The 18,115-nt window shown below is 39.0% G+C and overlaps 1 protein-coding gene across 9 annotated transcripts in view; it reads left to right on the forward strand.

The window, feature by feature from the left end:
- The window catches only part of LOC118276080 (cytosolic purine 5'-nucleotidase), a 29,734-nt gene that overhangs the window by 10,378 nt on the left and 1,241 nt on the right, over positions 1-18,115 (forward strand). For 8 of the 9 annotated variants that reach the window (XM_035594236.2, XM_035594237.2, XM_050707456.1 and 5 more), the window contains 10 exons: positions 10,086-10,159; positions 10,509-10,626; positions 10,706-10,801; positions 11,126-11,272; positions 11,922-12,198; positions 12,480-12,654; positions 14,878-15,100; positions 15,700-15,847; positions 16,870-17,024; positions 17,701-17,818. In XM_035594236.2, the coding sequence (XP_035450129.2) occupies positions 10,086-10,159; positions 10,509-10,626; positions 10,706-10,801; positions 11,126-11,272; positions 11,922-12,198; positions 12,480-12,654; positions 14,878-15,100; positions 15,700-15,847; positions 16,870-17,024; positions 17,701-17,818 (1,531 nt within the window). Of the gene's footprint in view, positions 1-9,751; positions 9,802-10,085; positions 10,160-10,508; positions 10,627-10,705; positions 10,802-11,125; positions 11,273-11,921; positions 12,199-12,479; positions 12,655-14,877; positions 15,101-15,699; positions 15,848-16,869; positions 17,025-17,700; positions 17,819-18,115 lie in introns of those variants that run through there. The other variant, XM_035594241.2, reaches the window with a different exon arrangement.

Genomic DNA, 18,115 nt, shown 5'->3' on the forward strand with positions numbered 1-18,115 from the left:
TTATGGCAATATGTACTGTATAGATACACAAAGTTAAAAATAAAACTAAAAAAGAATAATAGGTATGCCAAGGAGTAGCTAACGATTATTTATTTTGTGTGATTTATTTTATGTTAAAACTTCTATGTCCTCAGATACAGAATATAATTTTCCATTTTAACAACGATTATTATTACGCCCTCGCATTTCAGTTTACGGGCACGTCTGTTCAGTCTGAAGTTGAGCATTCTTGAGCTTTACTTGACACGCTTCTTTCATTTTAATCTGGAGTGATAGAAGTAATCTCTTTGATGAGATCTCAATTTACTATTGATAATGGCTTAAGTTTTAGGCTTCAAGTCATTCAATGGAAATTCAGCTGTCACGCATAGGCATATTTCATTTCTTATCATGTAACACGTCTTAGGACTGACGTAATTCTTATCTACGTGAGTACTTGAGAAACAATGGAACGGATGTGCGGGTAGCGTTTTAGCATTAGTTAGCCGACTCTTCATAATTACATGAAACTTCTGAATTTAATAGAAATTATTTTATTTTATTTTACACTTTATGTACATTATACAAAGGAGGACTTAATGCCAATTTGGCATTCTCTACCAGTCAACCTTGGGGTGATGCAGAGAGACAACAGTAGGTGTAACAGCAGGCATATATTGAAATATTAAAAGATAAATAAATTATAATTATATTTATAACGATCATGTTATATATACAATAAATATTACAATATATACATACATACATACATACATACATACATACATACATACATGTACTATGTGTGTGTTGAGTCTGTCAGCCTCTTCCATATATGCTCACGAAGCCTAAATTTGAAGGACAGTCGACTGGTCGCCGTCCTGACATCCGTAGGCAGCGCATTCCACAGCAAAATGGATTGTATGAAGAAAGAAGAGTGAAGGAAGTCAGTACGATGAGTTGGACATTGTAGAAGAAGATTATTAGAGGAGCGGAGATACTTGCTGTGGTTTGCGCTTATATACTGGAAATAAGAGGATAGATATGTAGGAGAATTGGGGGAGTTTAGAAGGGAGAATAAAGTGGTTAACGCCCGTTGTTCCCTGCGCTGGCGTATGGGCAACCACTTTAGTTGCAATCGAAATGCAGAGACATGGTCGTATTTACGCAGATTGAAGACGAATCGAATGCAGTTATTCAGAAGGCGGTCAAGTTTGTTGAGTAGGTCTGCATTCAGGTCGTAAAAACACACATCAGCATAATCAAAAATGGGGAAAACCAAGGACTGGACAAGCATTATCTTGGCGGAGGACGGAAGAAAGTTCCTTAAGCGATACAGAGACCGCAGCGTTCCAGTAACCCGTTGGCATATACTGGTGACGTGAACACGCCAGGTCAAGTTGCTATCAACGTACAAGCCAAGGTTCTTCACATCACTGCTGAACGGAATGATCGCACCGTTGAACAGAACAGGCGGTATAGCTGCAACGTCAACCCTGCTCAGGGTACGAGAGCCTCCCACCACGATTGCCTGACATTTATTCGGGTTTACAGCTATTCCATATTTCGTAGACCAGTTGTGTATAGCCGCCAGGTCCGCGTTCACCCTCGCGATCGCCTCAGGCAATTCACCGAGCTTAGCCCGACAGTACACCTGTAGGTCGTCGGCATATAGATGGTACGCACACTGGAGTTCAGATGTAATAAGGTTTATGAAAATTGAAAATAGAAGAGGAGAGAGAATACCGCCTTGAGGGACGCCAGCTTCCAGGTGATTCCAGTATTAAATTACCTTTCCAGCATTTAGTTTCAGAGACTTTCCAATATAGTTATGCATTATCCATTGCTTCATTTGCTTGTCCTTTTATATCCTTGTCATTTTTTATCATAGGATGTATCCTATGTTTCAGTAATACTGTTTAGAATTTCATTCTAGGTGTTCGTTTAATATGTACCTACTTCTATTGTGATTAGTCATGTAGGAATTGTTTCATCAGAAGAATCAGTGTGGTGCAATAATTTAATTTCACCAAACATATTTTACTACTAGCTTTTGCCCGCGACTTCGTTCGCGTGGAATAGTGACTTCCGGCAAATTTTTGGTTTTAACCACATAGTTCCCGATCTCGCGGGATCTTTTCAAAAATGAGATGTGGAAGATATTCCAGGGAACTCTTCAAAAATCAACATGATGAGCTCTGCGTTTGATTTTAATAGATGTATACTCACTTAGGGCATTGAAAAAATAGTTTAAAAACGGACTTTAACTAAAGAAATATTATAATCTTTCCGAACTTAAGATGAAAACTAACTGAAAACTAAAGAAAGCTACGAATTACGAATTTATAACAATTAAAAAAGAAATTATATTAGAATTAGAACCTATCCTTTATGCTATAATAACCAAGCTTAAACTAAATAATTTAAAAGAAACGACTTAAATCTAATCTAATTAATTTATAAATTAGACTTACAAATTTTATTAAAAAAAACTAACTACAGTAACTACTAATAATCGATATCAAACTAAACCTACGTTAAAAAGTTTAACCAGAAAACCAGGAAAACCCAACAAATAAACTTATTAATTGACAAATACAACGAAACCAATTTAGAATATACGAAACAGCAGGACCACTACAGACAAATAATCATACGACTGATAATACACATTTTCTACAATAGTACCGAAGCGCTCGGCCGATACCCAACCAAACAATTGTAACAAAACCATAGCGCAATCTATTTCGATCCCAACGCCATCTATCGAGGATAAAGACAACTTGGATTATTTATTTATACTCCGTTCGGGCATTTTCTTTGTACTAAAAGTTTAATTATATTGATATAATTTTTTTCATACCTTTTTACTATTTGTTAACTTTTTTTCGATGAATTAAAACAATAACATGAACCGAAGTCGTGTAACGATCGACATAGAATTATCTATACTCCGTTAGAGCGTTTTCTTTGTACTAAAAGTTGTATTATGTTATATTTTTCATTGCTTTTTACTATTTTGTAAAAACAAATTTCCAATGAATTAAAACAATAACATGAACTGAACAATTGTAATTACACCATTGCGCGATCAACGCCATCTATCTACGGAGTATAGAAACAGCCCGACATTGTTCAATTCCGTACTATAAGTACGAAATTGAAAAATAGATGGCGCTGTATGTCCGGAATAAATTAATTTTTTATTTAATTTTTTTTTTATTTTTGTTTTATTTTTAATTTATTTTTATTTTTTTTTTATTTTTTTTATTTTATTTTATTTTTTTTTTTATTTTATTTTATTTTTTTTTATTTTATTTTTTTTTTTTTTTATTTTATTTTATTTTATTTTATTTTATTTTATTTTATTTTATTTTTATTTTTATTTTATTTTTATTTTTATTTTTATTTTTATTTTATTTTTATTTTATTTTATTTTTGTAGCGAGAATATCATCCGTCGCGTCGTTTACGTGCTGTGTTATAACGAGAATATCATCCGACGCGTCGGTTCCGCGCTTCGCGCGCTAACGCAAGCCGCGGCGTTCCCACCGCTCCTCACGTCGCCAGTCGGCCCTACACGCCCGTAGTGAAAGCACATACGCGCGCGACTGCGTCGCGCGGCGTCCTGCCTTGTACCTAGATTATTGTTTGAACTATATTACTGCTGTCTGTGTGTTACCTAATTGTGATTGTCACTAACTGTGTAATTATAATATAATAAACTTTTGTACATCCATTACAAAAATTGCGCCCAACTCGTGGCTCGTGCTCGAAAGTACCTACGCGAGTGCGAACGTATTCCACGCTCTGTTGAAGTCTGTTGTGTACCTACTGTACCGAGGCTGTAACCGTCGTGTCTCGAGAAGATGCCGAAAACACGCGGACAGACGGCTATCGAGAACCGCAGTAGTGATAGTGACGAAGAGTTCACGGATACGCGAGTGGCGGGAACCGCCGCGGACGACAACATGGCGGCGGCGTCACCTACCACAACGGACCGACGCGATACGAATATGATCACAATGACGGAAGACCAGCTATCTAGGATCCTGGCCAGCGTGATGAGGGGGTCGACTCAACCTCCTGCTGCAGGAGTGCACGCGGTGCACACTGCGCAGAGCAATTTTACCCGGTGCACGGCTCGGTTCGATGGAGCCGCCTGCAACGCCGACGTCGTGGAAGCATTCATCGAGAGCGTGCTCGTATACAAGGAGTGCGCAGGCGTCTCAGACGACCACGCGTTACGAGGACTGCCGATGCTGCTGACCGGAGACGCCGCCGTGTGGTGGCGAGGAGTGCGACCTACGGTGGAGAGCTGGGACGACGCGTTACGCCGGCTGCGCTTCATGTACGGCGCGGCGCGCCCAGCCCACAGGGTCTTACGCGACATATTCGCGACAGAACAAACTAGTGAAAGTGCCGACGTATATATTTCGCGTGTGCGTGCTAACATTTCGCGGTTACCATATCCTTTATCAGAACAAATGCAACTCGATATAGTGTATGGCCTGTTACACCGTAGAATCCGTAAACGTGTTCCGCGTGATAGCGTAAGTAGTGTCGACTGTCTACTTGAGAGAGCTAGGTACGTAGAGGAGATGCTGGGCGAAGCGAACCAATCTAGTACATCGTCTCACAACAATAATACCGCGAACACGAACTTACGTGATAAAGATAACCCTTCAACCTCGACCGGTAAAAATATTAACCCGCAAACGGCTGCGGTGAAAAATGTTAACCCTCAAACGACTACGTCCGACTCTAGTTCGAACATAGATAGTAGTAGCGCGACTTCTAAACGTGTTAGACCACGCTGTGCACGCTGCAAACGTTTCGGACACACGATGGACGAGTGTAAGTCGAAAGGTAATGAGTTAGCTTGTTATGGTTGCGGTCGTGAAGGCGTTATTCGGTCGAAATGTCCCACTTGTAAAGGCAAGTGCAAGGAAGATACACCAGCCGCGGCCGCCGACGGGAAGGTAAGTTTCCAAAGTGCTTATACACACGATTCCTCCACGTCGCAGCCGACGATAAATATTGAAGTGGCTTCGTTATTAGGTGTCGCTGTGCTTGATACCGGCGCTACCGAAAGCTTAGCTAGCCCCGGTTTGTATGCTATTTTGTTAAAGAACGGGACTAGTTTTACATCGGCCCGCCGCACGATAGGGTTGGCCGACGGGACCCAACATACACGTGACGTGTTGTTGTGCGATACGAATGTTGTAGTACAGGGACGTACTGTACCTACAACATTTATTGTTATACCAGGGGCGGAGAATAGGACGCTTCTCGGACAAGATTTTATTACGAAATCTGGTATTTTGCTTGACCTTCAACGTGGTTGTTGGTATTTTTCAGATTTGACAAAGGTGAAGGTACCCTTTGTGCGCTCTTACAGTCTTATGTCCACCAGTGACGCAGAGCTGATGCAGGTTAACACCACCGGCCTGGCACTGAGAGAAAACGAGGGATCTAAGCTGTCACCTGCTCAGAGGACGCAGCTCAACCAGCTTATAATATCTAAGGCTGCGCGCTTCGCCACCGAGGGACCAGCTACATCTTACGCTACTCACCACATTCGAGTAGGCGAGAGGCAGGAGCCTACCGCCTCACCACCCTACCGGATGTCGGCAGGTAAGAAGCAGCTGCTGGACGGTGAGCTCGAGAAGCTGCTGCGAGCAGACGTTATAGAGGAGTGTGAGTCGCCGTGGGCCGCGAACGTAGTGTTGGTGAAGAAGAAAGACGGTGGCGTCCGGTTATGTGTGGATTACCGCAAGCTCAATGCTGTGACGGAGCCTGACCGGTACCCACTGCCGCGCATAGAAGACGTTCTTCATGCCGCGAAGACCACCGCCTACATGTCAACGCTCGACCTTCATTCTGGCTATTTCCAGGTAAGTGTCGCAGAAGAGGACCGCGACAAGACCGCGTTTGTTACGCCCTCTGGCACCTACAGGTTTAAGAGAATGCCCATGGGATTGCGCAACTCCGGTGCCACGTTCCAGAGACTGATCGACCGGTTCCGGTCGAACCTGGTTGTACCAGCGCGGACACTCGAGACCAGTGACGGCGCTGTGACGTCCTCAGACCCCCGAGGTGGTGGTAGATCGGTAAGTATCCTAGGCTACCTAGATGACCTGATTGTTCTGTCGCCCACATTTGAAGAACACCTCGAGGATCTGGAGGCAGTCTTCGATAGGCTGGATAAATTTAATCTGCGTGTTAACCGCAAGAAAAGTTGTTTTGCCTGTGATTCGGTGCGGTTCCTGGGACACATTATTGTACCCGGTGGTTTGCAGGTAGACCCGGAGAAGACCTCAGCCATAGCTGACATGCCTGCCCCGAAGAACGAGAGGCAGCTTAAAGGTTTCTTAGCTACGTCAAGCTGGTTCCGGCGATTTGTGCCGAATTACGCCGCTGTCGCGAAGCCTTTAACTGACCTTCTCAAGAAGAATAGCTCATGGAGGTGGCATGAAGAGCAGCAGGCTGCGTTCGAGCACATCAAGAGACTCCTGGTCACCGCACCCATACTCCGTCAAGCTGACGAAAGTAAGCCCTTCTCTCTTAATACCGACAGTAGTGGTTACTGTCTCGGAGCAGTTCTGATGCAGGGGAGGGCCCTGACGAGAGGCCTGTGGAGTACGCCAGTCGGTTGCTGTTGCCGGCTGAGCGCAACTATACCACCACGGAAAGGGAAGCGCTAGCTGTAGTCTGGGCGGTGACTAAATTCAGGGGCTACATCGAAGGGTCAGAGGTCATCGTTAAGTCCGATCATCAACCCTTGCGTTGGTTGATGAGTTTGAAGTCCCCCAGTGGCCGTTTGGCAAGGTGGGCATTGACCCTTCAGGCTTATAACTTACAGATCCAGTACACCCCCGGTAAGGTGAACGTGATCGCAGACGCGCTAAGCCGCCCCGCCTGCTGTGAAAAGGACCCAGGTGGATGCGAGGTATGCTTAGTGACTGTAGATATACCGCACAGGGCACCTGCCGACGTACGTGATAACCAGCTCAAAGACCCCGAGCTGAAGACGATCGTAGAGGATCTGGAGGACTCCGATCCGTCTAGGGGGAGGGGCTGGTCAGAACGAGGTTATCTGATGTCTGATGGAGTATTGTATCGGTGTGCACCCGAGGCTGACGACGCTGACTCCGCTTGTCTCGTGGTACCGAGTCATGAAAGAGAGGGCATCCTTGCTGACTTCCATGACGCTCCCACCGCAGGTCATTTCGGTGTTGAGAGAACCCTGCAGCGCATCAGAGCTCGCTACTTTTGGGTAGGTATGAGAACCTTCGTTGCTGACTATGTTAGACGTTGTGCTGCTTGTCAGCGTTATAAAGCAGACAACAAGAAGCCTGCAGGACTACTGCAGACGCCTGCTGCGACTCGCCGGTTCGAGGTCGTGTCAGTAGATTTGTTTGGACCTTTGCCGAAGACGGCTAAAGGTAACCGTTGGATTCTTATTATAGAGGACGTGTGTACTCACTGGGTTGAGTTATTTGCGTTGGAGACCGCCACCAGCGTAGAGTGCGCTGAGATTTTAATCGGCGAAGTCTTCTTGAGGTTTGGAGTCCCGCGTAGGATGGTCAGCGACAACGGAGTTCAGTTCGTAGCTGAGGTGATGCAACAGGCATGTCACGTGATGGGTATCAAACAGTCATTGACGCCGTTGTACCACCCGGAAAGCAACCCCGTTGAACGCAAGAACCGGGACCTCAAACCCCAGTTGGCAATTCTGGTGGGGAAGGACCACGCCTCTTGGGATCGCCATCTCGCAGCTATAAGGTTTGCGATGAATTCAGCCGTGACAGCGAGTACGGGATCTTCCCCGGCTTTTCTTACCTTCGGAAGGGAGCTGCGCGCACCATCTGACGTCGTGGCTGATATGAAAGCCATCGTGGATAACGATAATTTCGTACCGAGTATTACGCCTTACCTTCGTAGGTTGTCGACAGCGCTTCTAGATGCCAGGGATGTCCATGAGCAGGCCCAGTCCATCAGGAAGAAGTATGCTGATGAAGGTAGACGTACGCCTCCGGATTATAAGGTAGGTGACCTTGTCCTCCTAAAGACGCAGAGTATGAACGACGCAGGCCGTGGACAAACCGCGAAGTTCATCCCTAGGAGAGACGGCCCGTATCGTATTCGGGAAGTGGTAAGTCCCACCACTTATGTTATCGAGGGACTTACGCGAGCTGAACACATTGGACGGTACCATGTGTCACACTTAACGCCATTCGTCGGCGACATCGTGTCTCCGGTTCGTGAGAAGCGCAAGCGTGGTCGACCCCGTAAATTCGATGCTAGTCCGAACGCGAGGGCGCTATGTCCGAACTAGAGGGGGAGTGTGTAGCGAGAATATCATCCGTCGCGTCGTTTACGTGCTGTGTTATAACGAGAATATCATCCGACGCGTCGGTTCCGCGCTTCGCGCGCTAACGCAAGCCGCGGCGTTCCCACCGCTCCTCACGTCGCCAGTCGGCCCTACACGCCCGTAGTGAAAGCACATACGCGCGCGACTGCGTCGCGCGGCGTCCTGCCTTGTACCTAGATTATTGTTTGAACTATATTACTGCTGTCTGTGTGTTACCTAATTGTGATTGTCACTAACTGTGTAATTATAATATAATAAACTTTTGTACATCCGTTACATTTTTATTTTTATTTTATTTTTATTTTATTTTTATTTTATTTTTATTTTATTTTTATTTTATTTTTATTTTATTTTTATTTTTATTTTATTTTTATTTTATTTTTATTTTATTTTATTTTTATTTTTATTTTATTTTATTTTAATTTTATTTTTATTTTATTTTTATTTTATTTTTATTTTATTTTTATTTTATTTTTATTTTATTTTTATTTTATTTTTATTTTATTTTTATTTTATTTTTATTTTATTTTTATTTTATTTTTATTTTATTTTTATTTTATTTTATTTTTATTTTATTTTTTGATTTTTGAAATAAAAATATATCTATGTCCTTTCTAAGGTACCAAACCAAGGTGGGCTGTACCAAATTTCAACCAAATCCGTCAAATAGTTGCGGAGATTAATGGTATAAGCATAGAATGTTCGACGTGATTCTTTAATTTGACATAACTTTTTTATTTATGAACCGATTGACATGAAACAAACACTAAATGTAAATTTAAGCATCCCACAATATATTCGTGAAAACCGCATCCAACTCGGATCAGCCGTTTCTGAGATTAGCGCGCACAGACGAACAGACAAACAGACAAACAGACAAAAAAAAGTTAATTACATTTTTGGGTTCGACATCGACATAACAATAACCCCTGCTATTTTTTTTATTTTTATTTTCAATGTACAGACAGCACTTTTCTACGATTTTATTATATGTATAGATATAGATAGATTCCTTGGTTCTTCTTTTTCCTTATTGAGAAGAAAACTGAAGTAAATTGTGCAATCGCGTGTCTAGTTTTGTTTTATGCCTCTATTGTTTGACGCTCAAACAAATTAACTCTCGAGGTAACGAAGCCTGTTTTAAATGAGATCTTCAGATTTATCCTTGATAACCATATTGTCCAATATTGACCACCGATCTTCGCAGTATTTCAATAGATGAGGATAATTCTGATATTACTTTCGAAATAGTTCTTGTATATTTTGTACCGTTTAGGTGCTGTTGCTGTCTAAAAAGAAAAATCAAGAATATGTCAAGATGACGCAAAATGTTCTGACATAATGAACATATAATCAACAACGTATTTCTTATAATTTGTTTATATTTATTTTACATAAATTTGTAATTTCAATGGATTGGAATCAAACTCCTGCCTATTGGGATAGGTTGGTAGAGCGCAATGATATTACTTTTAATTTAAATTATTACTTAGAATTATAAAAAGAAAGAAACTTTTCTCGAGATCTAAGAGAGTTTGAACACAGAGTATGTTTTTCGCCAAAAATTAAGATAAATTTATCAATAGAACGCACTGTACGTAGACGATAACCTTGAGAATGACTTTATTATTTGTACGTGTTATAAACACAGGGGTTAATCACCGATGAAATTGCCCATCTTATATATTCTTCATACATATAATATATGTTTATTTTTTTCTTTGTTTCAGAATCTTTGTCAATAGATCGCTGCATCTCGAAAATGTTAAATTTTATGGCTTTGATATGGACTACACCTTAGCTGGTATGTTTAAACTCATATAATGATTAAATGTATCGTAGCCATAGGCATCAATGATATTGCCAGCGTGAATTTATTCTATCTTACACTATTTTATATAAACATACATTTCCACAATACTCCTATAGGATATATATATTTTATGGAATAGGTGGGACACGAGCAGACGAGTTACCTGATGGTAAGCGATCAGCGCCGACCATGGACACCCGCAACACCAGAGGATTTTAGATGTTCATTACCCATTTTAAGAAAATTTGACCAATTCTGATACAGAGAACGTGAATAAATATATATTAAGGATATAGGATAGGATTAAGTTTATAACTTAACACCGAATTATCTTTTTCAGAATATAAGTCTCCAGCGTATGAAACATTAGGATTTAATTTGACCAAAGAAAGATTAGTGCACAAAGGTTACCCTGAAGAAATATTAGAGTTTGAATATGATCCTTCTTTTCCAGTTAGGTAAGCTACTTTGCAATAAAATGTGTTGAGAATTCATTTAACGTTTAAGGGATTATACTAAATATTATTTTGTTTTCAGAGGTCTATGGTTTGATACGTTATACGGAAACCTACTAAAAGTAGATGCCTATGGTAATATTTTAGTGTGTGTACATGGATTTGAATTCTTAAAGCAGTGAGTATATTTATGATAATAACTATTATTCATAACAAGTTTTTTGTGTCCCATACACAATTGTATAGATTTTAGCACAACGTTAATTGAATGTAAACGTTGCCATGTATACGGGCTCCTGGTATTTAGCGCTCGAAACATTGTTGCTATCTAAGCGTGACGTCAGTCGACCTTTCTGCATTATCAATTAATTGTACCCGTATAGAACGGTTTATTTGCACCTACACTCTAATGAGTAAATGATTTTTAAAGGTACATTTCTTTGCCAAATCCTAAATCTTATGAGAAAATGTGTGGTTGTAATAAAATGTTTTTTCTTTTCAGCTCACAAGTATACGAATTGTATCCCAATAAGTTCTTAACATTAGATGAATCCAGGGTATATGTCCTGAACACGTTGTTCAACTTGCCAGAAACTTATCTAATAGCCTGCCTGATAGACTACTTCACCAATTCACCACAGTACACAAGGTAAGTGACTTTACATTTTTTTTTGCTGTCTACTAAACTCGAATCAATACCTGAAATGTTTTAATTAGTGTAATGTCTCCATAAATTACTGAAAGTTTCTATTAACAGGTGCAAAGAGCAAAAATAAAGTCAATTTATTTGCACGCTTTGTGACGAGTCGCCTAAACGGAATTTCGTTAATTTGCCTGTGTTAGAATTCAACTAATGTGGCAATAACTCTTCGTCTGAAAGTGAATGGTTAATAACGTTCACGCATTACACATAGTTATGCGTTGCGTAATTCGCATATCAATCTTCGTTCTGCAGATGCATTACTCTCCGAATAGCTGTCCGTCCGTCTATCCCACGTTATTGTAGATGAAGACCAATTAATATTTGTTTTGAATATAACGCAAAGACTTAAGTTTAGGAATGTTCTTATTACTACGTGACATTGAAGTTTTTTTCTATAGGAATACAAATGCAAACATCGCACTACTAATGCTATTATCGAAATCGATTTTATTCGTATTACACCTACCTGTTGAAATCGACGACGCGTGTTCAATCTCGGTTACAAATGTGACCTCTAGACGTCGTCTCAGACTAAAGTTAGCATTTTACTTTTACCATTATTTACAAATCGGTTTATTTCTATTTTTCTCCACAGAACAAATTACGGTGTACGATGTGGGGATCTAGCTATGTCGTTCAAGTCAATCTTCCAGGATGTAAGAAATGCGGTGGATTACGTTCACATTCACGGAGATCTCAAGAGCAAGACCATCGAGAATCTGGACCTATACTTGAAGAAAGACGACAGACTACCAATGTTCTTGTCGAGGATAAAGGATAGCGGAGCGAAAATTTTCATACTAACAAACAGCGAGTACAACTTCACCGACAAGATTATGACTTATCTATTCGACTTCCCATACGGTGCTAAGGTAAATAAAACTACATACAGTCAAACACTATATTTGCATGCCGACACTCTATTACATCACGTTTGAACAAAGAAAAAACGAAATCATGGCCATGCATTGAGTGGCGAACAGCTGACATTTAAACGCTTATCGTTATTACCTACTGCTACTCAGATAAAATTTACAGTTACCCACGGTGATAAAAGATTTACATGTATATATTTATTTATATAAAAATCTCTTTATCGCTTGGGGTCAATCAATATAAACGATTTCGAAAGTATGCTTATCCTTGTTTATAGCCTGGCGAACCACACAGAAACTGGAAGACTTACTTCGACTGGATCGTAGTGGACGCTAAGAAGCCGCTATTTTTCGGTGAAGGTACTACTCTACGACAAGTGGACACAAAGACTGGGGCCCTAAAAATGGGTCACCACGTCGGGCCCCTGCACGAGGAGCTCGTTTACTCAGGAGGTACTTACATCACTTCCTTTATTTATTACCTATAGAATACGCTTGGTATCTGTGTACTTACTGTATTATGCAGTAATGATTGCCTTGTCTCCTCTCTACATTGCCTAAAGGTCGACTGGCAATGCTTAACATTATTTGCTAGTCGACCTTTGTGGTATTCAAGCCCGTTTCTGTACATCAGTGTACATATTTACAAATTATGTAATTGCAAAAACATCTTTTTCACGAGTTACCAATCTGTACGATATGCGTTTGCTAATCTTTTGGATTAGATATGTTAGTTAGGTAAACAGCAGTTTTATAGTAGTTGTATTCGTAGTAACGAATGAGTAAAATTTTGTAAGAATTTCCTGAACGTCGTTTTCCTTTTGTGATTTCTGCATCCTGTATTCATATGTATAGGTACATAGTTTACATATAATATATCTTGATATATGTCCATACTTGACAAGTAGATAACGCTGAAAGCCCGTGTCGTTTAACATTACAATTCTCATAAATTGATATGATAACCATCAGATATGTATGATTAGATATGCGTATTATAACCATGCAAAGATTTGTATATTTTTTTAAATACGAGTTTGTACATTATCCATTCATTATTCAATTATTGTAGATAGGATTAAATTGTATCAAATAATATAATCAATATTACAGATAATTCGGATTTTAATATGGCAATAATAAGGCGAATATCGATGATTGTAACAGATAACATGGTAATCGATTTATTAAAAATGATATTTCATTTTACTGAGTTTTTGAGTGACTGACAGACAACGCAGTGGAAAACTCTTTGGGGAGTGAATGGAGTATCGAAAAAGGTTCTTTACACAGTAGTTGGAAACTTGGAAAGTTAATTATAATTATTGTAAATATAGATAAATCCAATATAAATATGACTTATGAGCGTGTGAGTTAGTAACCTCCTTTTTGTTGACATTACTGTGGGACGTGAATGCTGCATAATTAGATAAAACATTATCTTATTCCGAACGCTATATTAAGCACAAACAATATTACTATTATCGCTCAACTTAACGATAGCCGTCACAAGATTATTTACTATCGTATGTATTGTCGTAAATACGTAAATAGTGGAAGATTTTAGCCAAACTTTACTTGATAGTGTTGTGGAGGTTTTTAATGCGTCGGAATTTTTTCTGTCGATATAAAATAAGTAGAGATAGGTTCTTCTACCTAGATGTTTTGTTTTGGAGTTTATCTACATACATTTGAACGAATATTTTTTGTGTTTTGTTAACTTTATGATCGTCAAGAGTTTTTATGTGACATCATATTTCGATCAAAACTTAAATAAAACATTCCAAGGTACATTTAAGATAATAACTAGGTACATATTTGTATTTGACTTCATTTAAATATTATTTATAAGGCCTATATGAGTAGTTTCAGTACTTGTATATTTTTACATCATTATTATATCTTTGCTACGTCAATATTCTCGACAAGATAATGATGAAAGACAATCACGCTATGAAGCGGATAGTAACCTCATTAGTTTATCAGTATTTTTGGAGTATAATGATGAGTAGGTAAAGATTTCAATGGAATATATTCTGACTAATTTCTTGGTATCAATTTTGAGAACTTATTTTTGTTTGTTTCCAAAGGCTTGTTCAGATACACGTAGCTATGATAAGAATGTTGTATTATACAGAGGCAGTCACTTAGCGTTATCTTGTCATTTCTTTGTCAGTGCTTGAGGTAACCCATGATCGCCATTTCGGATTAGCTTATTAGGAATTAGGATTAAGTTCATAATCAGTAAATTCTGTCGTATAGTTACTCAAAGAAGATACTTAGGTACAATGATCTAATCCAGTAGGTATGATTCAGATTCTTCGGTACGATTCAAGATAAAAAGTCTCTTAGTTATAATATTTTATCAAGACGAGTGAACATTTTATTGCATCATATCCTTATTTCCCAGAAATCTAATGTGACTAAAGATTTAGTCATAGCGATACCTAATCAAATGCTTAGGTAGGCTTTTATAAGAATATTTATTTAATATATCAAGAAGTTTACTGATTGTGAATGTCTCTCTAATATTATAAGACTAATAAAATAAAACTGGATAAAATAGGCTGTATTTCTCTTCGAAAAATAATAAAAATAAATAAAATACTTACATAACTTTTTCTTAAAATGGCTATCATTAAATGTTTAATTAATCCTTCATTTGTAATTCTCCAGGTTCGTGCGATGTGTTCACCGATATGATCGGTGCTAAGGGTAAAGATGTGTTGTACGTCGGCGACCACATATTCGGTGATATCCTGAAGTCCAAGAAGATTGGTGGGTGGCGAACTTTCCTCATAGTGCCCGAGCTAGTTCAGGAGTTGCATGTGTGGACGGACAAGTGCCAGCTGTTTGAACAGCTGCAGGACCTTGACGTCAAACTAGGACATATGTACAAGTATGTATTGCTTTAAATTATATGATAGTTTAATTGTTTTACAAAGAACATAAAATCTACACATTTTTCGGCAATATTTGCTAGGTCGGTTAACTCCTGTTTACAAGGCGAGTCTGTTCTAACAACTCTAAACGAATATCCTTATTCCTGGTATTACCTGCCAAGTCCTTTGAGGAAATAAATAAAAATGTGTTATATGCTTCAAAACCTATTCTGTTATCTCATCTATTTATACTAGTCAGTCTAGTATTATTTATTAGTACTACCTATGTAATCCGAAACCGACTGCACGGTTGGTGCGGTGGCTGAGCAACTGGCTGCCGCGCAACGGGTAGCGGGTTCGATTCCCGCACGGAGCAACTCTTTGTGTGATCCACAAATTGTTGTTTCGGGTCTGGGTGTCATGTGCATGTGAACTTGTATGTTTGTAAACGCACCCACGACACAGGAGAAAATCCTAGTGTGGGGCAGGGCAACGTTTTTTTTTTTTTTTTTAAAGCAAAGGCAAATCCTTAACCCCCTGTGAATGTCGGTAATTTCTAAAGTTGTTCATAAAACGTTATACATAATTAACTTGATAACGATGCTTTAATTTACAGAGATTTAGACTCGGGTACGAAGGTGAAGCCAGATATATCGAAGTTGCGTATTTCTATCCGTGACGTCACACATAAGATGGACTTGGCGTACGGTATGCTGGGATCGCTGTTCCGCTCCGGATCCAGACAGACTTTCTTCTCGTCACAGGTACAGATAGACTAAATAAATCTACACTAATAATATAAAGCTGAAGAGTTTGTTTGTGTGAACGCGCTAATATCTGGAACTACTGTTATTCATTTGAAAAAATCTTTTTGTATTGGTTAGTCCATAGTCCATTTATCAAGGAAGGCTATAAAACGTCACGATATAATATAATAAATAGTAGAGCGAGTGAAACCGCGCGAGACTAGCTAGTAAATATTTTTCTTTTGCAAAAGACTGGGGATATTGAAACAATGGATAGTAAGAGTTACAAAAATCAAACCAAAACGCACGAGGAGGTCGAATAGAGCGAGCCCATGATGGATTTACGTCGTAAATACGTGTGTCAAGTAGATAACACATTGTGAAACAACTCGAACGAAACGATTATTGTAGACCGTTATGGGTTGTAGTTATGGGTACTTGTAAGTACGTTGTAAGATTTGGGAACCTGAACGTATAGAACATAGTTCTTATTTGCCTACTGTCGCTGTATAACTTGAATAACTTTATTTTTCGATATAAATAAACTCGCAACGACGAATATAGATGGTAAACAAAATTCCTCCTAACGGTTATGACAATTATAAGGTCGTTGTCCTTAGATACGCGTCTAATATATTAACATAATAAACTCATTCTATCTACATAATACATAATTTTGTAGGTATTTTACATGGCAACATGATGGTAAAATGAATACTTATTCTAATTTTGTAAGAAATCTCTCTGCATAATATTCGTAATACGTATTTCGTTAAGTTGATTTTTGCTCGTTGAAGCGTGTGCTTAAGATCATTAAGGATTGAATTATCAAAAGCAAAAGGTAAACATTGAAGAATAACATCAGATTTAAGAAGCATAGATCTTTATTAAAACCTAGCCAGGGTGAAAATGCAACTATGGATAGACCTGCCCAACACACCGACCTCACTTCTTTTTTTTTCGAACACCTCCTGGTCTGCATATTATTGTTCTTAATTGCTATTACCTATACCCTTATAAAGTGAACATTATAATTACAGGTTGTGAGGTACGCGGACCTATACGCGGCATCGTTCCTGAACCTGATGTACTACCCGTTCTGCTACATGTTCCGCGCGCCCGCCATGCTCATGCCTCACGAGTCCACCGTGGCTCACGAACAACGCTTCACCTTCGACAAGCCCACCATAGACAGGTAACTTAATACATTGCCACTAGTTAACATTAGTTAGTAACCATTGCAACTGTTTTGTGGGGCTTAGTTTATAAGATTCTTACCTGTGTGGGAGTAAAATAAATAATTTATTAGTTATGTTTTAGTGGATTTCTTTATAAATCAATTATTTTAGTGCAAAACTTTAGACTCTCATCCACGACTGCAATAAAATAAAAGGGAACTCGTTGCCATATTTTTATGCGAAAATGAGGTCACCGTTTGGTATTCAGTTAGTGGCCTCATTAGCGAATGAATATGCGTCGTCAACACTGTGATATATTTAGAAGTACGGCGCATGCCCGTGCATAACTTTAGCATACTGATGATTTACGACCTCCAATCTCCAACCCTTTGTATGTGCTCTAGAATACCTACTTATTTATAATATAGGTATTGCAACTTTATTTTTGTAATTTCCTGTCAGAACCTTGCGCTATTGTTCTTATGCTGTTATTATGTTTTACATTACTTCTAACTACTATAGAAACCATAGTAGTAAATAAGACAGGTAACAAGCTACAAACAGGTACAAATACTCTTATGTAGAGGCCTTAATCCAGTTTGGACTGTCATTGAGAGACCTGTTAGAGGCGTTATATTTAAAGTCACTCATAATTGCTACATTACATATTAACGCAATATTTTTATATTCTAGGAGCAGGACTTCTAGCGTGCCCCTAATCATCGGCGTGGGTGACCTGCCCGAAGAGATATCCAGCATTTCGTCAAACGAATCTAATGTCAAGGGAAAGGAAAAGGAGGGCGGCGTAACCGTAAGTTGATGAAATTTGGTTTAGCTTCCTAGGTGAAAAATTATTATTTTGACCTTTCAATTAAAATAATCGAAAATAATTGTATATTCAAATTGTCAAATTAATGAATGATATTAATTTGACGAATATACGAATTCTATAATTGTTTAGTTAGTTTATTAAAAATAAAGTTATTTGACGCAAAAATTTGATGACGTCATAAGTTGTTGAACCAAATGCATTGTTAAAGGATTCGAGGAACAGGTGAAAGGTATCTTCTGTATAATTAAAGATTATTAAATTTATTAATTATTCCAG

This window comes from Spodoptera frugiperda, chromosome 31, assembly GCF_023101765.2.
Source record: "Spodoptera frugiperda isolate SF20-4 chromosome 31, AGI-APGP_CSIRO_Sfru_2.0, whole genome shotgun sequence".
Lineage (NCBI taxonomy): Eukaryota > Metazoa > Arthropoda > Insecta > Lepidoptera > Noctuidae > Spodoptera > Spodoptera frugiperda.